The sequence below is a fragment of the Botrytis deweyae genome, assembly GCF_014898535.1.
Source record: "Botrytis deweyae strain B1 chromosome Unknown BDEW_044, whole genome shotgun sequence".
Lineage (NCBI taxonomy): Eukaryota > Fungi > Ascomycota > Leotiomycetes > Helotiales > Sclerotiniaceae > Botrytis > Botrytis deweyae.
In genome coordinates, this window is record NW_024066251.1 from 146,097 (window position 1) to 169,676 (window position 23,580).

The window sequence follows — 23,580 nt, forward strand, 5'->3', positions numbered from 1 at the left end:
CCACTAGCCATTGATCCATCCATTACATCACATTATCCCCATCATTAATCAAGAATTTCTTCTTTTCCTCTTCCCCCTTCCCCCTCTCTTGTTTCCCTCCCTTTCCTCCCTCGCCTCGCCTCACCGCACTTCACTGTACCATTACCACCCTTCTGAATACTCCTCGAATATCCATGCACACACCTCTCATTCCCCCAGCAAACCCAATACCCCCAAGACGAACCCAGCAAATAAAAGAGAAGAGAAGAGAAGAGAAGAAGTAAAAACGCCGTGAAATCCTCCTTTCCCCTGTCTCCCAAAAGAAAATATGATACGCATACAATACATAGGGTATAATGCATTTGACCATCCCAAATCATTCCGTCCCATCCAAGCATCCATTCATCCAGATTGCGTTAGCTAGCTAATTATTCAGTTACCTAGTTAGCCATTATGGATAACTCATGCAGATGCTATAATATAAAATGTAAAACATTACATTTCCCGAGCAGCGAACAGATCAAAAAGTCTCCTACATCGAGCAGTTGAAAGAATAGAAACTGGTTCTGTTCTTTCCTCGGTTCTTTCTTTTCGTATCAGTTTCCCTGTTCCCAAGTCGTAGTACGTATGGTGATGAAATAGGAACAATAGGATAGACGTAGAAGTGACCAGTTGAACTTGTATTCATGTAACTGAATGACCTTGGTCCAAGAAGTGAAGATGTATATCATCTATAGATGATGTAAAAGTGCTGTAACGCCATGATAACGCCATTCCGAGGATTTGGCCAAGTTGATCATCTCTGTCGATCTGACACGATTGGGGTTATTGCGCCTTCAATTTTGCGCCAATTTCGAATGCCCATTGCCCATGCTGATTTCCATGCCGCTAATGTCGAGTATAATTGTTATGTATTGCCGAGTTTTTCTGGCCACGAGTGTCTTCCGGAAGAATGGTATAGTGTATTCGTCTCAAAGGGACGACAAAAATATTAAACATCTATTCACATGCATGTATATAATGCTCAGATGAAGAAAGAAGAGAACCCTATTGCGCCAAATAGCGAGAAGATCCCGAAATCCAATCTTGCTACCGGAATCGCAAAAGATTTGCTAGGACTAGGTGTAGCAGTCGCAGTGAAAAGACCTGTAAGGATTTCTGTAGTGGTGGTCACTGAGGCAGACTTAGCAGTTCCAGAACCTGTTGATGTTATAGTACTAGTAGGAGCACTGTAATCTGAGGAATCACTGTAAAGTACTCCATCGATAATTGCCCCCTTCCCAGCGATGATCATCTGCCGTTCATCTTCTGTACATGTTCCGGGAATATTCCGAAGGTAGCATGTATTTGTTGGGGATGGTGGGAGACTTGTGGTATGTGTGGCATTCAGGGGACCAGTGGTATTGTAGACTGATGAATTGATGGTTTCTCCTGTTGAGAGAGAGGTGCCCATTATGATTCGGGCAAAAACTTGGAAAGCGGTCTCGGGTTGGTAGGCCGGGACACTGTGACCTGCGTCGTATATGCGACTAAAGGAGAGATTGCCAAACTGCCTTACAACACCACCAATATAAGAAGTGTTAGTTATGATAGGAGCGTAGCCAGCGGCTGGAAACTTTGAGGCATATTCAGAAGAGACTTGTTCTGCAACAGCTAAAGATATAGCTTCACCACCAAGCCAATTACAAATATAATCCCTATCACCATACATCAAACCAACATGAATTCCAGAATTTACGAGCGCAGCTAATTCTGGTACGTAAGATTTACGCTCGTAGTCGCCAGTGGATGTGAAAGCGGCAACAACTTGTAGATTTGTCTCGGTGTAATTGATTGGTGAGCCGATAGCAGATTGAAAACCAGCAGTATTGAGGTACTCGAGGTATGTACTGGGTGGAAATGAATCAGGCAGATTATGGGAAATATCGTACACACTTCTTCCAGCGTCATAATATGGTTCCAGCACGTTCGTCAAACAACTCTTATATGCATTGGAACAAGCACTGTTGACACTTGAGACATTGCCCTCATTTGTAGGGTCCTGACTTTGCACAGCGGCTCGACATTGTGTAATTAGGTCCTTGCAGCCACCAGAAGCGTAAAAGTTGGCAGTCGCCAATTTTGCCCTTGTAGGATTGATAGCACTAAGGCCGAAGGTATTATTAACTGCAAAATCAGGATAATAAGGGGCTTGAATTAAGTCATCCACACAACCATTGACTATTCCGAGTGATTTGAGTTTAATGTCAATGGTTGTGCTTTGAGATAACGTGCCGTTTGCACGCTTCTCGTTCTGCTCTTCCCAAAGAGTTGCGAAAGCTGGACCATATTTTCCACCATAACTCTCTGCGAACAAGTGAATATTCATAGCGGAACTATTATTTGGAGTATATTGTGGAAAGGCACCAAGAAATCCTTGGAGCATGTGCCATATAGCCATTCCAGCTATCTCAGTAGTATTGGCCGTATTATTGACGTTCAGAGAGCTAAACGTTCCATTTAAAAAGGTATCCGCAGGCTGCGAATTTGGGAGAGTCTGCTGTGGAGTATATAGATCGGACGTGAGAAGGTCGAGAGAGCAATTAGTAGGCGTATCATATGAAAATCCAACTTGGTTGGGCTACACATGTAAACGTCAGCTTGTGGAAGTGGGTATGGCGCGTTCATGAGCAGAACAGTGGTATTTGGCCAACACTCTCGTGAACACCTGGAGAGTGTAAAGCCTAGCAAACTGTAACAGACGTCCATGTATTCCAATTGAGATCGAGTATCTCGATTGGTACAAGATAATCTCGAGAAGTGCGCATTGAAAGAACCATCAGACAGGGAAACAAACTCAAGATGCTGCATACCTGATCAATATATAGCATATTAGAAGCTCTATCCCAGCCCCAATCCCTAGCTTCCGTCGCAAACTTCCCCTGTGCTACTTCAATAACCTCACAAGGACCATTTTCATTGAAAAGTCCAATCATCGAGCTGGAGCCTGGCCCTCCATTCAGCCATATCGTAAGTTGATCTGTAGGATCTCTCGCAGAGATAAACCAAAAGAATGTGTTCGTCGCATAACTGCCCGGTATATTAACCCAGCCTGTATATTGTTCTTGAGAATCGAAAACCGTTTGGCAGGTGCCTGTTGGTGGTGTTTTGTAAGAGATGGTGATATTCCCATCGACTGGGGACGTTATTCTAGTGAGGTTTGAGATGGGTGGATATTGAGCGAGTGTGAGGGGCAGAAGCACCGAAAGAAAGAGAGAATAACGCATGATGGTTCACTCATATTTCGACCAAGATCGGAGGAAAGAGAGTCGAATAAATGAAAGTCTCCAAGTGAAGTTGTTGATCCTACGGCAATCCTACGAGAAAATGTATTGGCTTAGCCCCCAAGCGACGTCTTCATGCAAGGGTCAGAAAGCTGCTGTGCCTCGTATCTTTTGTGGTTTTTGATGAAATTTTATGATAATTCATCGACGATCCCTTTTTATAACTTTGTTTTTTTCTTCAATTGTATTGATAAGAACAATATAATTTGCGGCAATACTGAGAGGTGTATGAATGAAGAGGCTTGAGAAGCGTTATATGCATTGTCACTTCATTCTCAAACGCGCGCGCATTCTTCTTTAAAATTCCTTCTTCAACAATTTGCGCGCCAGCTACGAGTCAATTCTTTATTTAGCTTTTCCCCTCCTTAACGGTTAATGTACGAAATACTTAGTCAGAACCTGTGTGCGATGGTGGATGGACAAAACTAGTCTCCTAGTATTGCTATTACGGACTCCGGAGAGAAGAGAGATCAAGAGAGCCACCCATTTTTCTCCGCTTGTGGGTGATCCTGCATTGTACTTCGGTGGTGCCCCAACTCTTTCTGTTGTCTTCATTGGATACGTGAATTGATCAGCTCCCAAGGCCGCTGATTGTTGGATCTGGATCGATGGCCCTCTTCAATACGTTGCAACGCTTGATAAGTGCACCCTTGGGTCGCTTCGCGAAGAATTGATATACACTTCATTTGGGTCACTATGAACTATAAAATACAAAGTGGTTGGTAATTTAACAGAAGAATGCTACCGGTACATTGCCAAGTTCATTGCAATCACTTGGATCAATCACGACCAAATTTTGGGTTTACAAGCCTACACCGATCTCTTAGCATGCAGTCATGTGTGAGCACAGCTCTTTGCAACACTTTGCTGATATCTCAAGGAGGGTTCAGCACTTTCAATAATCTGCAAACTAGCGTCTAACTCTATCAACGATTGCACGATTCCCATCCACTCAGAGATTCGAGTCTTGTTCTGATAGATAAGGCACAGATAATAGGTCAACAAGTCCCGTCCCGCCCGCTGTCCACGATTGAATGTCGTTGCTCGGATCATGCCCGTACTTGTGATTTGTGGTCTCTAAGGTAATTACATTTCTATTTTCGTGTGCCTTTCTTTTTGTATAGTCTCAGCTATCATGGCGGTGTCTGCCTTTCCCATGCAGGCGATAGGATTTTTCATTATACATCTCAGTTCCAAGTGGTAACATTCTTGTGAAGAATAGGGAATGACACTGCTGGGTAGTTCCGGGGGAATGAGGTTTCTGGAACCTAAAGTGATAGTTTTGATCTAGTCAAATGTTGTCTAGTTGTTTTTAAATTAGTAGCCTCAATATATTCTCACCAGCCATCACCTTTTGCTTGCACACAATTAGTGATATATAAGACATGGCGATATGAACACAATCAGTCCAAGACGAATTTCATGTTTAGCCAGCGCTACAACTTGTTCTCGTCTTCCTGCTGAAGCTTTACAAGTCGATGGCTGGGTGCTAGACTCAATTAGCGGTATGATAATTCGCATTTTAAGTTCTTCATTGTGTTGTTCTTTTTGCTTGAGGATACTCCGTTTTGAGAAGAAATTAGGAGGACTTGCCATGAACTGGTGTCTCCAAAGCGTCATGGTCCCGTCGATATAAGTCTCTTGTGGTCGGTCACCTATTCAGATTGCTTTCTGGCCCATCGACGAGGTTATTTCTTTCGCATGATCATCGGCCATTCGAGTTATTTTCCAAAAGATGAATCACGACTCTTGAAAGCAATGATATCGAAACTGCTTTTGCTGCATCATTAGAGATGCCAACTTTGTGGATATGTTTATACAATTCCCTGGCAATATATATGAAGGGCTCATAATGCCCAGCGGACATCTTCTCATACTCCAAGGTCTAATGAATAGCTGGGACGATTAGCATTGAAAGAGAACATTGGATTTCTATTTGGTTGTCGGCATTACCTACGCAGGAAGTAAGTTCTTATGTCCGAATTAATTACCGAGGGGAACGAATAAAATCCGGTGCTTTGGATTGTCGATTCAATCATGAACAATCCGAAATACAGATTCTGAACAATTGGAGTCATTAAATGAAATAGACTTTGACTATGAGGCCGGCCAAAATGAGTCGCAACGCTCATATGACTGTCTCGCTGATCGTGGACTCGAATCATGGTTGAGTCTTGTCTTTTTGTCTATTAGTCCATGTTCCATTTCCTTCACAGTTTCATTCTTTACCAACCTCTGTTCAACAAGCAACTTTTTGGTAAGTAATCTTCTTAGCCCCATGTTTTTAATGGAGTAGAAACCTGAATTTGTTAGAAAAATCACAGTAGAGCATTCCACGCAACAAGAACACTGCCAGAAAGTCCTATCTCAGCCCGGTGCCGGTCTGGATCAATACAATATCTTAAATCGAAATTCATCGATATAGAGCATACAACAACGCCATATTTACACTAGGCAGCCCGCTCTTTTACGACTTCTTGAAAATCTAGTGCCATCACACCGATTTCAGCGCTGCTTCACTTTCTACATCCATATCGCCACACTCAAATCTCGATCATCATTCCTCGCCCCTCTATCCTCTAACCTCTATTACCTAAGGAAATCAAAGAAGATGGCCCTCTGGAGCTCAGTAAAAGACAAAATTTTGCCTCCATCAGGCCCAACAGGTAAGAAACGCAAGGGCTCGAACAAATCAAGACAGCAGACAGCCAAACCCAAGGAGAACACCAAGCACGCAAAGGCGGCTACCAGTGGTGGTAAACAAAGAGGCAATCGTAGCACTGGTGGTACAGATGCCAGTCGTCACAGCTTTTATAGCGCTGGTGACAAATGCGAGAGCTATTATGACAGCTGCGATACTAGTAAGCACCCGAATGATGAGGTGCAGAACTTTCACAAAGTTAGAGCCCATGAGCGAGGAAAGCAGGAGAGGAATAAAGAGGAGAGCAGGAAGCAGATGGGGTACGGTAGCGAGAGTTCTAGATTTTGGGATGAGTAAGAATCACAAGAACGATGGTGAACGTTGAATATTGGAATCAAAGGTGTGAGAGCAAGGATTATTGAGCATTGTCGGGTAGTGGTTACAAGATGTGTGTTTTGTCGAGACGGGCTGGGTGGATTTGAACGATTGGAGGAATATACGCATGGCTTTCTAAACCCGTCTTGCAGAACTGTGATGTGACGTGAACAAGGAACCCTTTCGATCACATATCGTGAGCACATAAAAGTCACACATTTTTTTTTTTTCGTTCCAGACTCAGTCACCAACCAATACATATCATGACTTATCCCCAAACATGAATCGCGATTTATCACAACATGATTCATCCCCCCACAAACTAACACACATGCAATGTCAACCCTATATCCTCGGCATGAACGCGACTAAGACATGTGATTACGACAATATGTGAGATTTATTCCATACAATGAGATGACATGACACGAGTGAGTACACACACTCAGCCATGCCCTGCAGACCGAGGTATGGTTTGCATTTGGGATCGTCTCATACATGCAATTATGCGGCATAGTGTGGTATGATATGGGAGCGTGTTCTCCGTATCAAAGTATCTCATATTTCGATAGACGTGAATGATTGTACAGGGTAAATATGTTGATGCCACATCGCCTACTCGCGTAGGAAATGGAGGAGTTATGAAGCCTCATAAGCATTGCTTGACTGAGAGTGATTGAAGAAAAATTATATTCAAGAGATCTCATGTCAAAATCTGTCTCTGTATCGAGTTTGCAGTGAGCTTAGAGATTCAAGCACATTCATTCTTTGAGTAATTATGTAGTCCATAGAACAGCAAATTTTCAACGCCATACCGTCGTACCTCACCATATCATGGCATGCCATTGGCCTCAAAACATATTCTTGAAAACCACAACAAGTACAATGCAATCACTAAGCCCCTCCAGACTCAATAGAACAATGTCTCCTCGAACATCCAAACTACTCATCACCAACGAAAAATCAGACTTTATCTTAAACATTCTGAAAAAAGATACATACCTACACATACACACCTCCCCAGCTTCCTCATTTCTCAAGCCCAAAATGCACTTACCTCAATCTCAGACTCAGACTCAGCGTCCGTCTCAGTCCACAACCACCAATACCAACACCGTTATCAACACCACCACCAACATCCAATCTTTCACCTTTCTCTTGCCCCCCTCAGTTCCCAATCCCCAATCCCCCAACTCCCCAACTCCCGACATACAACCGCCTGCGCACCCCAAACGCACAGCTCAAGCAACGATCTTCCCATCTCCCCTCCATCCAAACCCAACCCACCACGCACACACACTTCACCTACCGATTGATCCGGTACCTACCGCGCCCCATCCATCCCATCCCACCACATCCCATCCCACCACGCCAACAAGCAAATTCCATGCACAGCACACCATCGCACAGCACATCACATCGCCGCACCTGCCCATGAGCTATCCGAGCAGAGAGTTCGCGCTCCACGAACGACGACGGCATTGCAGATCGTGGGGGTCCGTACTATACTATACTATACTATGTATGCACTGCGCAGCCTGCGAATGCCGAGATGGATGGGGAATTTTGAGAATGCGGATGCAGAAGAAATGCGATGAATCATGATGGAAGAGTCAAGGATACAAGCGCAGTACGCGGTTGAAAATTAAAGCGAGTGAATAGATGAACAGATGGTCAATTGAAAATGGGGGTGGATAATTTAGATTGATGTTTGATAGTCAGGCATGACCATGGATGGCTACGAGTTTGGAAGTTGGATATCCATCCCCTTCTCATCGATTCATCGATTGCTCCATGACGCAAATTCTAGAGCGCCGATGTTGGATTCTAGATAGCAGTGAAAACCGTCAAGTCCCAGTCGTATCATTTTACCTCATGCCACAGCGATCATGTAACCATCCATCATCCCACCCACCGCTACTCCCTCAAAGCCAACCTTCGCCCGTACACAACACTCTATAAACCATCTCCAGTGAGTCCAGTCATACCGCTGCATAAGCGACGCCACATCTTTTTACAAAATTACACATCAATATTGAGGCTGTTAGTTTGCGTACTAAGTGGGAACTCATCGCCAAATCCATGTTTAGCAGACAGAAAAGAAAGCATTTGCGAAAAATTTCCCCACACAATTGAAATGGTCCAGAATTAGGCAAACAAATGCCTTTACTTGACACATAGTGAAAGTTTTAGTTGTGTCCCGGAAGTACTATTGTATTTCCGTGATGAGTTGTTAGAATTTTATATGACAGCAAGCTCAGTTCTAACTTATCTCCCCGTGCTATGGTGAGACTCTGATTTTGGTGTCAGTGGTGGGATCCTCGATTTTTCCTGAAGATCTACCTCAGATCAACTGGTATTTGGAATTGCATGATTGAGTCGTTTCTTTTGTGGTTACTGATCAAGCCGACACCACTTTGAGCTCAGCAACTGTGAGTGCAATACAGAGAAAGTGGACTGATCTTTTGGTTTCTAAGTATCTGAATTCAGCTGTCTTATGACAGTACCATGAGGCACAAGGGTATCCCCCTCACTGATGAAATGAAGAAGCAAATATATGAAATTTACTCAATTTAAAGCAACTAATGAAATCGGCGGTATGAATTCATCGTCGTAAACCATAGTGGAGGACTTCGGTTCTTGCTGATCAATCTCTGGGGACGAAGACCTATGATTTGTAGATCTTTAGGCTGTCAATATAACCCTCAAGGCGGTGTACAGATTTGTACGGTGTATAATTGTAACAATATCATAAATTGTTAGATCGTTCATCTCAGCGAGGGTCATGATATATGGCTTGATGCGTGCCGCTTCACGCGTCGTAAAATACTCTAGAAGAAACGAGGCTCCTTCAATCTTCGAGATCCACGTGGAGATTTCGAGACAAAACGCGACTGAGTGCTAGTCAGGACCGCATCTCAAACCAAAGCTCACGACAGAAGCCGCATTGCGGTAGTGCTTCCTATACAAAAGAGTGTAGGATGTTCCCTTCATTTGCAAATCCATTTTGCAAATCTTCAGGACACGAATAGCGAGGCATATTGTTGGTGAGACAAAAAACTTAAAATCGAAATTCCCAGGGATTAACCCAGTTTTGACAATGAAGCGAGTATTTGAAGCATCATTAGGCGCATAAGTGGGATAGAAGTCCTTTAGTGGAGTGAAACAAGCCCATGATCTACCCCCAAAGGAATTTGATGTATGAACTGTTCAGCAGAAGGGGAAGACGTGGTATGCGCCACCGACTGGCAAAAGCTCTTCGGCTGCGGGAAAAACATAAGGATATGACATCTTCCCGTTTATTAGTTCTCATGCTAAATGCACTGATGTAACTATAGGTAAGGATGAGTAGTCAACTTTGTCTACTCTTCTGCCAGTGCTTCTCCAGCCTCTGCTCCATTGGACATATCTGCTGAATATGTAATCTCGGCGATCTATCTGAATGTGCCAAAACCCGAAATGCCACGAGGTGTAGAGGCGCTAGAATAGTATTCCCACCTCGGAAATGCTGCAGACAATCAAATATAGCATACCTAAACCAAAGAGAGTGTTTTCGGGACGGTTGATATACGTTAATCACTGTTTGCGGCGCAGCAATTTCAGCCCAATGATTACTTTTGATTCGGTGCCCCAAGAGTATGAATCGGAAAGTATCTACCGTATGAAACAAAGTCCTCGCAACGCATTGGCCACGTCGTATGCATTCTTGTGCCCTGCAGAATTGCATCGATCCGAATATGCCCTAGGTAGATGAGGGCAGGAGGGTAAGTTAGCCTATGCAACAGGCGGAACAAGAGCGTAATTAGCATAGCTGGTATTGAAAAATCAAAGAAATTAAACTTTACTAGGGTAGCATTGCATAACGTGCGAGACAGGTTCTCTATGGCCCAACGTCGTAGCTGAATAATGAAATCAATCAATCTAACCATAATTCAAACCCGAGAAGAAAATTTAGGGAAGTATAAGAGGACAATGCAACGTCATCTATTGAAACTTCCTGTAGAATGACAATGGAATATGGGAGCGACAAGGATCCCATCTGCCATGCCCAAGCACTGTGGTCACTTGGCTTGGTAACCTATTCGAAGCGGGACATCTCATCATGTTCCGGTCGGTCTGACCGGTTTCTTAATTGTTCTACTTTCTCTCGCCTTGCTTTGAAGTTGCATGATGATGATTCTTGAGCCCATAAAGACCCCACAGCATCCGAAGTCTCCGATATGAGGGTGAAACATTCATGTCCTTGTTCTAGAAGGTGTTAATGAAGCTTCTAGCGTCTTAGTATTATAGTTAATACGGGTCCAATCATATATTTAAAGTACTCGTGCGGCCAGAAAGTATGCGAATCCGAAGCTAGATGCACATACCACGGGATGGTAAACTACGACAGGAGTAACCTGGCTTTTCTAGCGGTAGAGTTGCATACCTACTTTGTGGCAGCACGAGTAATGGCTGTCAAAAAAGATTGCTGTGAGCCTGGTGATGGCACATCCCTGAAGCTTGACGAATCGTTGCGTTCCCAATCTTCTATTCCTGGTCAAATTGAAAGTCTGAAGTGCCATGAAAGCGTAATGTTCCGTTTCTGGAACGTTAGCGGTTAGCAATGAGAAAGCTAGATATACCTTCCCACTCTTTCCCTTGACAGTGTGAGCGCTTGAACATATAGTTCATCAATCAGGCTACCATCCAGCCAAAGTTACATCCTAGGATAAGATACCGAGAGCTAATAACATAGGAAAATAATGGACCAACATACTGCATGTACCGTAATCAATTTGACATCAACGACCACACACCTCGATGATTCAAACGTAAATCCCCGTCTAAGCAAGATGCTTGAAAGAGGTTTGATTTCTCCGAAAAATCAATCATCGTTTTCGGATATCCCTTATTAGGAACTTGAAAAAGGGCGATAGTCCAAATGGTACTTGTTGCAGTGTAGTGTCTCCGGTAGTAGAGGAAGATTATATGGCAAAGACAACGCATGGATAATAAAGCGACCCAGCGAATCCAATGCCATGGCCTCTGGTAACATGGAAATTAGATCTGACGACTTGACAAGGTTCGCACGTTTTATTAGCAGAAAATAACATGGTTCCATGGTCATTATGATGAAGCGCCCTTGGAATAGTGAGGTAGGTGGGGTCACCTTGCAGCGAAGGATTGCAAAAGCTGTGATACTCATGAGTCCTAAGCACACACTTAGCCAAATGCGAGATGCTTCCCGGGGGGGAAATGAACTTAGCTTCTGTCCGAGGCCCAGGTGCCAATTACCAATAGAATTGGATGTGACAAATCTCCAGGGAAGAGACCGACGGAACGGAGCAGACAGGGGAAACGGGGCATTGTCGACTTGAGCAAGTTACGGTATTCATTTTGACTGGGGAGGGACGAGAGAGAGGATACTCTTCCCATGTCTTTGGGCAGATTCCGGTACTTGCGTTGGTAGACATACAGCGTGTATATTGCCAAAGTCTGGTAGAGATGGGGATTGTAGCATAATATTGATAAAAGGAACTTTGACGGTGACTTTGGACCAAGACATTTGTCGGCTTCCTAGATGAAAAGAATATCCTGAAACCTTCTAGAAGTTCTTGATAAGCTAGCAGAATGCATGGATGTGTAGGTTTCTACCAAACTCCCCCTCAAAAAGTCCATTCAATTTCCAAGGAATATTATCACTGTAACCGAAATGGCAGTGGCTACTTCCCTTGATGACCCCTTGCAATTCAATAAGAGTGCCATCTCACAAGACAAGTTACCAACCGTATGGAAGAAGGGATAGATTTTCCATATCACGCCACCAGTTTATGGAGTGGTTTCCATGTGCCATATATGTTGATGTTACAGTCTCTCAGCGCATTGCTTCACATTGGTTACTGGCAATACCTATGTACCCTTCATTGCCCCTAAACCAGCTGATCGTCGTCACCTAGTTAACTTTTCCCCGACAGTGTATACGTCAACTTCCCTAGGATTGTCCCCTTTTATCTACAGCACAATCGTTGACGCTCTGTTATGCAATCTAGAGTGTCCATTGCACATTGCACATTACACAGGATATTTGATCTTCTGATCCTTTGATGATAAAGTGCAGTTTGGACCTCTGATACGAGTTAAAAAGCGTCCTCTAGTACCTATGCGTTCGAATGCTGTTCGCCTATATGCACTTTGATAGGGTTTACGAGTTTCTCAACCAGTCGGAATTTCAAAAGCCTCCATTTATGAAGACTGCCGTGCAAGGGACTGCATCATCGACGGATCGGCTCTACGGTGTGTCTAAGTAAAGAACAGTCACGAGACCGGTATTTGAGCATTATGTTCAAGGTCTTCCGGGTCCTCTCCCGCTCAGGGGCACGCAGACCAGAGTTGTCCCTCCCCCTGGTACTCTTCTATACCGCCTCCTAGTTTCCAAATCTCAAAACCCCCCCGGAATTTGCTACCATTTTCTTACTCGTCCGAGTCGCCCCACGTGTCTCGCATTGGACCGAGGATAGTGATCGCTTCTCAAACGCTATTGAAGAATCATCAACGCATTCCGTAAAGTTTTTGAATCCGGGATTGTGAGTCCATCTCTTTTATAATGTCCGTCAACGAGCTGTGAGTGATTGCACCGCACCGATGCCGTTCTTAGTTGAACAGTTGAACACGACGGTGGCACTAAATGATACCTATGCAAGGTCACTGTTCACAAGGCGGTTAAGTATACAAATTATCTAGGAATGACCTACCTAAGATTCTCGTGGAAAGTAATGCAGTCAGGCACAGGCACAGGCACATTGTGGCTTAGCTTTGTAGGAGTTTTAGCACAGTTAGCTCCACCCACCCATCATTACCATGTTCGGACTCCGTAAAACCTTATGACGGTGTAGGGTACGTATCTACTATCTACTATCGAGTATCAAGAGGCTGCTCGAGCCTCAAGGTTTACCAGGGTGTGACTTCCCAGCACTCCAGGAGATGGCTGATGTTTCCAATAGGCTCATTACGGGGTAATTGACATAGTGCGGCAGCGTACCTTACCACTTGTAACTTAACTCACGCCCCTTGACCTATACCTGACACAGCGTAGCGCTTGTGAGGTCACAATTCGTGCAACTTGCAAGCACAAATGATAAACGCGGTGGTCGGACAGCTTAGAGGTAGGGAGTGGCATGTAGCATGTAGCGTGGGGCACCGTTAATTGAGGGAGCATAATGGCAATGGACCCCCGGGTGGTCCTTGGTCACTAGATCATCAGTGATCACTCATCTTGAAGAATCAAGATGAATGGCAATTGGTTGGGTATGGGCATGGACATTGTAAATACAGCTAATTTACCACGATTGAAAAAAATGGCATGAGAGCAATGAAAGCTCGGAATGGCTTTGATACTGAACCGGTGTTAGCATTATCCTGTCAAGCTTACTTTGGGGTCCACCATTAATGTGATTGAGTGAAAGTATAATGATATGAAAGTGGCACTGGCATGAAGCTGTGGCAATCGACGCGTGCAATCAATAGGCGTGCGTATTTGGCCTGCACGTTATAGATGGAGCGTGAGGCAAAGTTCACATATGCTCCAGATATTAGCCCCTGAGAGCAAACGTATGGCGAGTGAGCATGTGTTGTACAGTAGATTCTTTTAGCTGGTGCCTATGTCAAGAGGAGGAAGCAGGAAGCAGTCATCTAATCATCGTTGAGAGATCGCGGTGACAGGATTGATAGGATTGAGTCGGTTGTGACCAGGGTAAACTAGGGGATCTTGGAAACGAAACTTAGCAAGTCAGCAAGAGTCTACCTACCTCTGTAGTCGCAAATCTTCATCCAGTCAAGTGTATGTAAATATTTACATATATTAAAAGAAAGTGGATGAGAAGTGGACACTGGACACTGGACATTGGTGACTGGAGTGACATTGGACATTGGACATTGGACATTGGACATTGGACTGTGAGAAGTGGAGGTTGATCGGCAGATTTCAAGTCATCTCTCTTTTGGTGCATACTGTTTATTATTATTACAGTCTTTACAGAGTACAATTTTGTCCTTGATATGTGCATATTCCCAAGTAATATCGAGCGACAGACGTGTGTACGAAGTATTCAAAGGTACTCGGATCGATTAGAAGTGCCGTTGTCTTGTCCTTGTTCTTTTTCCACTTCTTTTTCCACTTCTTCTTCTGCTTCTGCTGCTTCTGCTGCTTCTTCTTCTTCTTCTTCTTCTTCTTCTTCTTCTTCTTCTTCTTCTTCTGTTTGTTCTTCATCGTCTTCATCATCATTCTTTTCTTCTTTCCATCTTCTTTCTTCTTTCTTCAACCATCTCAGTCCTCTATCAATCCATGACTAATCAAGCAATCTATTATTATTCCATCGAGTCTCAATTCCTGACTCTTGACATGAATCTTTTCCTCTTTTTCTCTTTTCCCTTGCCCTGCTTCTTCCAAGTCTCTCTTCCCAATTCCCCTATAGAGACTGACTATACCTAGTAAATCGAGGACTAAAGTTCTGACCACCCTGTTTTAAGCTTTTAGCGACTTTTCTTTTTATCGTACCAGCAAACCAGGATTTCCAAGAGGTCTCCATCAACAAAAGCCTGCAAAACCTAATCCGCCCCTGTAAATTAAAAAAACAAAAAAAAGCATCGACATCCATCTAAAATTCTAAATATCCTCGTAATACACCCACTATTGCCGAATGGAAGGCCAAAAGAAGGATTCGGAACCCTTTACTTATGCTTCTAGTTCATTAATCCCCCCCCTCTCACTCTCAATCTTCCCAAGTTCCCCCCTCCCCCCTCCCCTCGATCCTCGAAACCCGGATATCTCGACAACCCACCCCTTCCCTCAACTATTGCTCCCAGTCCTTTCCCAATATTTCCGCATTCCTTGTCAATTCTCCTTCCTAGACACCCAGACACCCAGACACCCAGACACCCAGACACCCAGACACCCAGACACCCAGACACCCAGACACCCAGACACCCAGACACCCAGATACCCAGATACCCAGATACCTAGAGACCCAAATATCTCACCCTCTTTTTTCGAGAAGAAAAAAAAAGAAGTAGAAGACTGCTCGTAGAAGTCCATTGACAATTCTACGCCTTACCCACACATCCAAACGCTAAACCACTAAAAATCATCTGTGAGTACCTAGACAGAGAGACAGAGAGCGAGCGAGAGCATCTCATTTTTTTCACGATACATGAACCTTCCCTATCTCATTCTCTAGAGTCCAAACTCCTCATCCGTCCTCTCTCCAACCATAGCATCTACGCTTTGATATCTTGGCTCATCATTTGTGGTTTCTAATTGAAGAACATCAACAGACCATTTCAACTTGATTGTACATTATTTCTTGTATCGAATCTATAAAATCGGCATCGGCGCATTATTAACTATCAAGAAAGAGTACCTGCCGCATTGTATCCCGAGCTTCTAGTTCAGCCCAGAAGCCGCCTCCATCTCGAGATCTCTTCTCCGCCCTGCAGCAGTCGCATGGTTCCTTCCGAGGCATCTTAATAACCTTCGTGTCACCTTGGAAACTACCACTTCACTCCAACGTCAGTCCAATCCCGTAAGATCGAATTACAACCTCAATGTAAGTTTGCATGTCCTCACCCATCAACTACCAAGGATAGGGAAACAAATCACTAACATCCGATGGAATACTAGAAGATCAATCCAAATCTTTCTTTCGATTTCTCGACTCCTTGAAAGGATCAATTACTTCTCCAACTCCAAGACGCGCTCTACAAACAGATTCTACAAACAGATATAACTTTGCGACGCGAATAGTTTGTGTCCAGACCCTGAGTATTCGCAGAAGGTCTCGAGTCTCAAGAGCGCATACATAAGAAAAGAAAAGGATTGTTGGACTAGGCTCACTTATTGAGAGAATAAATTTGCGGATTCACAAAACTCGATTCACACCAAATTCGAAAACGCGCCACTGCAAAGACACTTTGCCTCATCACATCTCACATTCACCACTGATCCAATATATCGTCTCATCAGACGAACCTTTGGCTCGTGCCTCAGACACTGCAGTATCCCGAACCAGCATCACTCAAAAGAGGTGCAAACATATTCTCAAGTTCTGAGAACCATTGCTAGCTCACACGAAGCAGTGTTTATACGGTACGGTACTTCCTTGGAATCAAAGAACACGCATGCGCAGTCGCGTCTAGGAGATCATTTCCATCCAGCGAAATCAAGCCAAGAAACTCGAGCAATATCAGCGTTCCATCAATTGGAAAAGCATATTCTTCTGATTTGAGAAGGATTAAAAGAAGAGGCAACCAATTTTAACCGGTCTGTACGATTGCCCGTGCGTTGTGACATTCCCGCATCCCATCCCCGCCCACCCAGTGTCCAGATTGGCGGATTTTTACATAGTACCTGATCGTGAAAATTGTCTGTCGCGGTCAATTTTTTTATTTTTAATTTATTTTTGAAGCCATCCATACAGTGGACAGTGACCTACTAGGTAGTCAATCAATAATAAGGTAAGCAAGCTCGGATATCTACCTACATATCTACACACACGCAGTACATACAGTGCATACACACTGGATCCACTCACCCGCTCACCCGCTCATCCACTCGCCCACTCATCCACCCTGAACTCTACCTTATTCTTCCTACAAAATTAGGAGAATTGGCGGTGTGCACCGTGCTGTTGTTGTTGATGCCAACACCACACACAGCATTGCATCTCTTACCCCATAACACTTTGCTAATATTCACCCACTATAGACTTTTTGAAAAAAGTGAAAAGCGGCAAAATCCCCTCAAAAGAAGTCAATCTAAAAGGTCACTTTACTTTTGATTGGAACGAAGAACTTTCGATCACGTTACTCTACTTAATTCACTCACTACGGTCACTCTGGTCATTACGGCCCAATCTAAATCTTTGCAAAGTATTTTCCATTTAATATTCTTGCATACGACTTACAGCCTCTCGAACACTGGTTCCCGAGACACAAAGCAACCTTCGAGACACGGTACCAGATTTCAAAACTTGGTACGAACGCCTGATCCAAGCGTCGATCACGTCCTATAATCTTCTCTTATTCCTCTTTATTTCATTTTTCTAGCCAAGGGAATCTTGAAAAGAATCATCTCATTATGGATATCAAAGAAATAGTTAATTCGAAAGGAGTGAAAGGAGCAGCGGCGGCGGCAGCAGCATCAGCTAGTGGTCAAGCTCAGGCTCAAGATTTACACTTACTCCAAACTATATCGCAAGCCAACGGAATGCGCATGTCTGACACTGGATCCGAGAGAGGTACTTCTCCTCACGGTTCTGAGCATTCTCAATATTCTACACCACGAATGGGAATGAACGTAATGAACGGAGCACCAAATGGCATGCGTTATCCTTCACCTCCCGGTATGCAAAATGCGATGCCAATGATGCAACAACCTTACCGCCCTGATATTCCTTTCGATAACAGTATGATGCCCACACAACAACAAGATAACACGCGTCAACGTCAACCTGGAGATGTCACAGTCACAAAAGCTTTCCCTTGTAGTACATGTGGCAAAGGATTTGCTCGCCGAAGTGACCTTGCAAGACATGGTAAGTTTCTTCATAAAAAATAATTATGATCCGACTCGAGTTGCTGACCCCTTTATCTAGAGCGAATTCACAGTGGTGTCCGACCTCATGTCTGTGATTATCCGGGTTGTGGCAAACAATTCATTCAAAGATCAGCTTTAACAGTCCACCTCCGAGTTCACACTGGTGAAAAGCCTCACACTTGCGAACGTTGTGCAAAGGTGAGCATTATTTTCATACATTATAGGTTGATGAATTTTGCTAATTTAAAGTAGCCCTTTAGTGATTCCAGTTCTCTTGCTAGACACAGGCGCATTCATTCCGGAAAGCGTCCATACAAGTGCCCATATGCCGATTGTCAAAAGACTTTCACCCGAAGAACCACTTTGACACGCCACCAAAACCATCATACCGGAACTGTCGAAGAGGCTGCTGCCGCAACTGCTGCGGCTCTCGCCACTCGACCTGGTAATAACAGACCTAGCAGACAACGTTCCGATGGCGAGTCATATTCAAACAATGGATCTCCAATGTCAACTCCTTCACCAGGCCGACATCTCTCTGCTTCTCCAAGTTCTGACATGGCACCAATGAATGGCATGCAGCGCCACCCTGGTGATTACGGCTACATGAATAACAGCTCTTTACCTGGTCATCTTCGTGGTGATTATGGTGTACCAAGCCAGCCACCACCAGTCTCTACTGCTTTTGCAAATGGTATGCAGCAACAACGACCTACCTCCCACCCAACCGGTTATGGCCCACCAAACATTCTAGAGCCTCCTGCCAACATGGAACAACGTCAACCTGGTAGCGCAAATGGTAGCCCCCACATGACCAACATGGGTTGGCAATCACCATCTCACATGGGATCTCCATCGCATAATAACAACTATGTCTATCCAGACCCTGACCCGTATGGATCTGGCGCAGCGATCGGCCAGATGTATTACCCAAATTCAAATATGAGAAGACCACAAAGCACGGAGCCAGAACAATATGATATGAAGCCAAGAATGGGCGATCTATGGGCCACAGCTCAATGATGAACATATCGTATTGTCTGGAACTTTCTTCCTCTGCCTGCTTTAAACGATTCTCTGGTTTTCATAGTGCTATGGATCTTTTCATGAACTATGTTTGATACCCTGTACACATCACGACTCATTCTTTCATTTCTTTCTGATCGTTCACTCTTGATGTTCGACAGTACTGCATACTATCAAAAAGGCTTTTCTATCTCGATGTTGGCGTTCTTGAGATTCTACTGCGATCTTGTGATTTTTAGGCGGTTTTCTTTCGGTGGAATAAAGAATCTCTAGACATTATGAAGCAAACGACCTTGTTTTCTGATTAAATAACTTCGGGGTTGTGGCTCATGGCAATAATGATGATATTGGTCTCTTACCTTTCACATTCATCACACTTGGTATCAAGTTTCACGGCACCCACTTTCACGTTGGACTGGCTCGCTCTTAGGGCTACACATTTTGGTGTGGGATGTTTGCATTAGCTTTTGTGATAAATTGAGCAGTAGGGCTCAAATTCTTTACTTCTTACTTTATTGTAAAGTAGTAATTCCGGGATTGGGTTGGTCTGGTCTTGTTTGGGGCGAGGGATGGGAGGTGAATAAATTGATGGGCGGGATGCTTGCTAGGAGGCTGCTTTTTTGCTGCATTTGCTGGCGCCAAAATTATGTGTAGAATTGCCACTAATGAAGAAAATTTAAAATGACTTTTGTATTTTACTTTGTGAAATGTATTGCGAGATGATTGTTTCTTTGCAATGCTATTTGTGATTTTTCTTCTTTTCGATGAAACCGAGTTTAGTGCGTATACATACATGCAAAGTAGCTACTTGAGATGTGGTATATCCGATTTGCAAAATAGTAGAATGTAAAAAAGACTCAAGAAACATTTGAACACCTAGTTAAATTCCATTGTTGAGATTTTGCCTTTTGCTCCTCGCGGCGATTGAATCTAATATACCAAGCCCCATATAGAACTACAAGTAAGGACCAGTTGAACTCCTCATCATCTATCCAATAAATTTATCATCTCCGTTTTATCTCCTGCAGATGTCTACCTCTCCTCTCCCTTGCCTTCGAGCGGCCTCCTTTCCAGCTTCTCTTCTTTCCAAAAATCACATCTGATATCTTTCTTAATACACATAGATCGACTTTTTACTCAAATCCCATTTCCATTACGCTGCTCCCCATCCTTCACCCACTTCCCCTCTTTCTCCTCCAGATACTCCACTAGAGCCTCAATCGTACAAGTCTTCAACCCCCATTTCTTTCCAAAAGCTAAACATCCATCTCTCCTCAACATGCCCGGTTCCTTCCTAATCGCTTGTCCGGCAACTTCCTCTCCATCCTCCACAATCTCACATATAACCCCCACAGGCGGCTTTCCCGCCAATCTACAAAAATCCACCGCAGCCTCCGTATGTCCGGGTCTCTCACGCACACCACCCTCGCGCGCCCGCAAGGGGAATACGTGACCGGGTCTTCGGAAACTCTGCGGGTTGGATTTCGCATCCGCAAGCATGGTGCAGGTGAGAGAGCGATCGTGGGCGCTGATGCCAGTGGTGGTCGATGGGTGGTTGGCATCGATACTTATGGTGTAGGCGGTACGGTTGGGATCTTCGTTGTCGCTGACCATTTGGGGGAGAGCGAATTGCGTGGTTAGGGAGGGGGGGATCGGTGTGCAGATTATGCCAGAGGTGTGGCGGACCATGAAGGCCATTTTTTCGGGTGTCATGTCGCTGGCAGATATTATTAGGTCGCCTTCGTTTTCGCGCGAGGTAGAGTCGAGGACGATGATGAATTCGCCATTTTCTGGGAGGAGGAGGAGAGTTAGTTGGTAGGGGGGATGGGTTTGAATGGGAAGGACCTGCAAGGAGCGGATGGAGGGGGTGCTTACTGAAGGCAGTGATTGTGTCTTCAATTGTATCGAATTCGTGGATTATATCTGAAGAAGGCATTTTGAATTTTGATGAGAATACGTTGGGCGTGAAAGGGAATGAGGGAGTCGGACTGAGAAGATGGGATGAATATATAAAAGTGCCCCGCTTCCGAATGATAGTGGGGAGATGTCGTGAGATATCTAATGATGATTTGACAATTGGACTTTCTTTCGATGACGGTAATAGAAGTAACAATGAATAAGCAATACCTCTCTTCAAGAATGATACGAGGAACGGTATCGTATATGTATGATTATATATTCACATCAGTGGATACGATTCTACAGTATGAACCTTAAGTAGCTGAACATCCTCATAAGTGCCCTGAGTACATTTTTTGTTCTCCGGGGCGGATGGAAAGATCTTCGGCATCGGACAACTAGGGGATTTTGGTATAGTACAGGGGTATGGAAGACAGAAATGCATAAGGGCTTACCAAGAGGCTGACAAAAACCAATTAATTTTCATGTCAGCAAATGCTTTTCAACAAATCATATACGAAAATTACACAAACAACCTGGCATTTCTCAAACGTTTTGAGCCTCGACGAATCTATTCCTTGGAGCTGATTACACATCCCCAGGTAACTAGTCGACATTATCCAATTCCTATTGGTAACGAAAGAGCTTGGCCGTCGACTTGGAGTACAGGATTATATAGGGATTTTGTAGCATTATATTTACATACATATATACATACATACACACAAATATACAAATCATGCCCCTCACTCTCTCCACGCCACTACGTCCGACATCCCTCCGAAATATCAACCTACTTCTCCGAACCGCCCCTCGATACGTCCAGAACCAATTCCGAAGTCAATCGACCTCCCCCAATCATTCTCATTCCTTATCATCCGTCAACCCCAACGAAGTCTCGCATTTCAATGCCCTTGCATCAACATGGTGGGACCCCCATGGCTCTTCACGGTTACTACATCTAATGAATCCGCTTCGTCATGATTTCATTCGCACATGTCATTCTTCGCAGCCCATCCCCCCCGCATCCTCCGGGCTGAAATATCTCGATATCGGCTGTGGCGGCGGGATCTTCGCCGAAAGTGCTGCGAGATTGGGCAATTCGGGGAGCGTCACGGCGATTGATCCTTCGCCCGTAGTGTTGAATGTTGCAAAAGCTCATGCGCGCAAAGATCCGGGACTGCAGGGGAAATTAACGTATTTGAATACGTCGATTGAGGGTTTACCGAGGCCGACATCGAGGGAGGAACAATATGATGTGCTTTCGTTGTTTGAGGTTATCGAACATATTACGTATCCGTCTGAGTTTTTGGATAAGTGTACGCCGTTTGTTAAGCCCGGGGGATGGATTATCATGAGTACGATGGCGAGGACGTGGACGAGTTGGCTGACGACGAAGGTGGTGGCGGAGGATGTTATGGGGATTGTACCGAGGGGGACGCATGATTGGAATCAGTATATTAATGAGGAGGAGTTGAGAGGGCATTTTTTGAGGGAGAGGGGCTGGAATAGTCCGATTGTTAGGGGGGTGGTTTATGTGCCGGGGTTGGGGTGGAAGGTTGTGCCTGGGAGTGAGAAGGTGGGGAATTATTTCTTTGGGATTAGGAGAGATGAGGTTACGCAGGTGTGAGGTGCGAGGGTGCGAGGGTGCGAGGGGAAAGATACTTTGTATGTGTTGAGGTGTTGGTATCCTGAGGGTTTCTACAGAAGTGATGTCATTAATGATTAGTGGTTACTCGTCAAGAAACCGGAGCCACTTGTTGATACCCGGAATGGGTTGATAACAGATGGATGGCGAAGAAGGGGTTTGTGTGCATAATCCAGGGTGTTTGAATTTTTGCACTACAAGCACAATATTATTCACATGATATTGTGAATACTGACATCAAATATGATCCTCTACTTGGCACGATAATACAAAAGCGTATCCTTCGAGGCACATCGCAAAAACATATCGCAGATTCGGCTTTGCAAAATATCTCAAACATGTACAACTATGGAAATACCTACAACTTGGGAGCCATTCCTGTGGGAAATGTAATAATAATGACAGTACAAAATGGTCATGCACGTTACGTTGTACGTCTATATCATCTGAAAACACACATATCATAGATGCCTCTACCCACCTAAGTAATCATAGTATATCTCACTCCCATCCCATCCCATCCCATGCTCTACAGCAAGTAGGTATCAAGAACATTCTATATAAGATCTTACATCTACCTATCTATGATCCCAAACTCCATATCTTCCCATAGCATTTCTTTCTTATAAAGTGAATAATACTCGGTAACCTTAGGGCGATAAACAGGAGCTAGCTTTTCTGAAAAGTTTTGTTGCATATCTGTAAATGCAAATAGTGATGTGTATAGTTGCTAGCTTGTTGCTAGCGTGCTCTCCATTTGAGAATTCTGATACCAGGCAGGTAGGTAGTAAAGCGATGATCAAGGAAATCCATGGATGGAAATGGAAAGAAATATTTCAGATGTCCACTGCAACAGAATATTGAAAGATACCTATCTAATGGTGAGTTGTTATACAAAGTTACTCGGTGGGCTTGGTAATGTGAAGTAGTGAATTGTGGAGAAAGGTGAGTTTTGTTGCATATCTGCAGGTGTATATAGTGGTTTGTATAGTTGCTAGTGTTGCTAGCTTATTGCTGGCGTAGTAGATTGAACACTTTCGAGTGATTATTAGGAGGATTGGGAGAAGAAAGAAATATTTCAGGTGTGCAACAAATATGTGAATGGAGTTGTTGTGTGAAC

At 44.1% G+C, this 23,580-nt stretch overlaps 6 protein-coding genes across 6 annotated transcripts; 3 read left to right on the plus strand and 3 right to left on the minus strand.

Moving 5' to 3' along the window:
* Positions 1-109: 109 nt before the first annotated feature.
* Positions 110-3,777, minus strand: EAE98_011102 (uncharacterized protein). Its single transcript, XM_038958724.1, has 2 exons — positions 2,832-3,777; positions 110-2,599 (listed from the first exon to the last, which is right to left on the minus strand). Exons 1-2 carry the CDS (start codon positions 3,243-3,245, stop codon positions 1,004-1,006), a joined length of 2,010 nt encoding a protein of 669 aa, XP_038804915.1. The 5' UTR covers positions 3,246-3,777; the 3' UTR covers positions 110-1,003.
* Positions 3,778-5,913: 2,136 nt separating this feature from the next.
* EAE98_011103 (uncharacterized protein) lies at positions 5,914-6,300 on the plus strand (the record flags this gene model as incomplete). The annotated part of the gene is made up of 1 exon (XM_038958725.1): positions 5,914-6,300. One exon carries the CDS (start codon positions 5,914-5,916, stop codon positions 6,298-6,300), a length of 387 nt encoding a protein of 128 aa, XP_038804916.1.
* Positions 6,301-14,326: 8,026 nt separating this feature from the next.
* Positions 14,327-14,578, minus strand: EAE98_011104 (uncharacterized protein; the record flags this gene model as incomplete). The annotated part of the gene is made up of 1 exon (XM_038958726.1): positions 14,327-14,578. One exon carries the CDS (start codon positions 14,576-14,578, stop codon positions 14,327-14,329), a length of 252 nt encoding a protein of 83 aa, XP_038804917.1.
* Positions 14,579-17,428: 2,850 nt separating this feature from the next.
* On the plus strand, positions 17,429-18,910 carry EAE98_011105 (uncharacterized protein; the record flags this gene model as incomplete). The annotated part of the gene is made up of 3 exons (XM_038958727.1): positions 17,429-17,885; positions 17,946-18,085; positions 18,140-18,910. The coding sequence occupies 3 exons, from the start codon at positions 17,429-17,431 to the stop codon at positions 18,908-18,910; spliced, it is 1,368 nt and encodes a 455-aa protein (XP_038804918.1).
* Positions 18,911-20,050: 1,140 nt separating this feature from the next.
* EAE98_011106 (uncharacterized protein) lies at positions 20,051-20,849 on the minus strand (the record flags this gene model as incomplete). The annotated part of the gene is made up of 2 exons (XM_038958728.1): positions 20,051-20,703; positions 20,789-20,849. 2 exons carry the CDS (start codon positions 20,847-20,849, stop codon positions 20,051-20,053), a joined length of 714 nt encoding a protein of 237 aa, XP_038804919.1.
* Positions 20,850-21,551: 702 nt separating this feature from the next.
* Positions 21,552-22,442, plus strand: EAE98_011107 (uncharacterized protein; the record flags this gene model as incomplete). The annotated part of the gene is made up of 1 exon (XM_038958729.1): positions 21,552-22,442. One exon carries the CDS (start codon positions 21,552-21,554, stop codon positions 22,440-22,442), a length of 891 nt encoding a protein of 296 aa, XP_038804920.1.
* Positions 22,443-23,580: the final 1,138 nt, after the last annotated feature.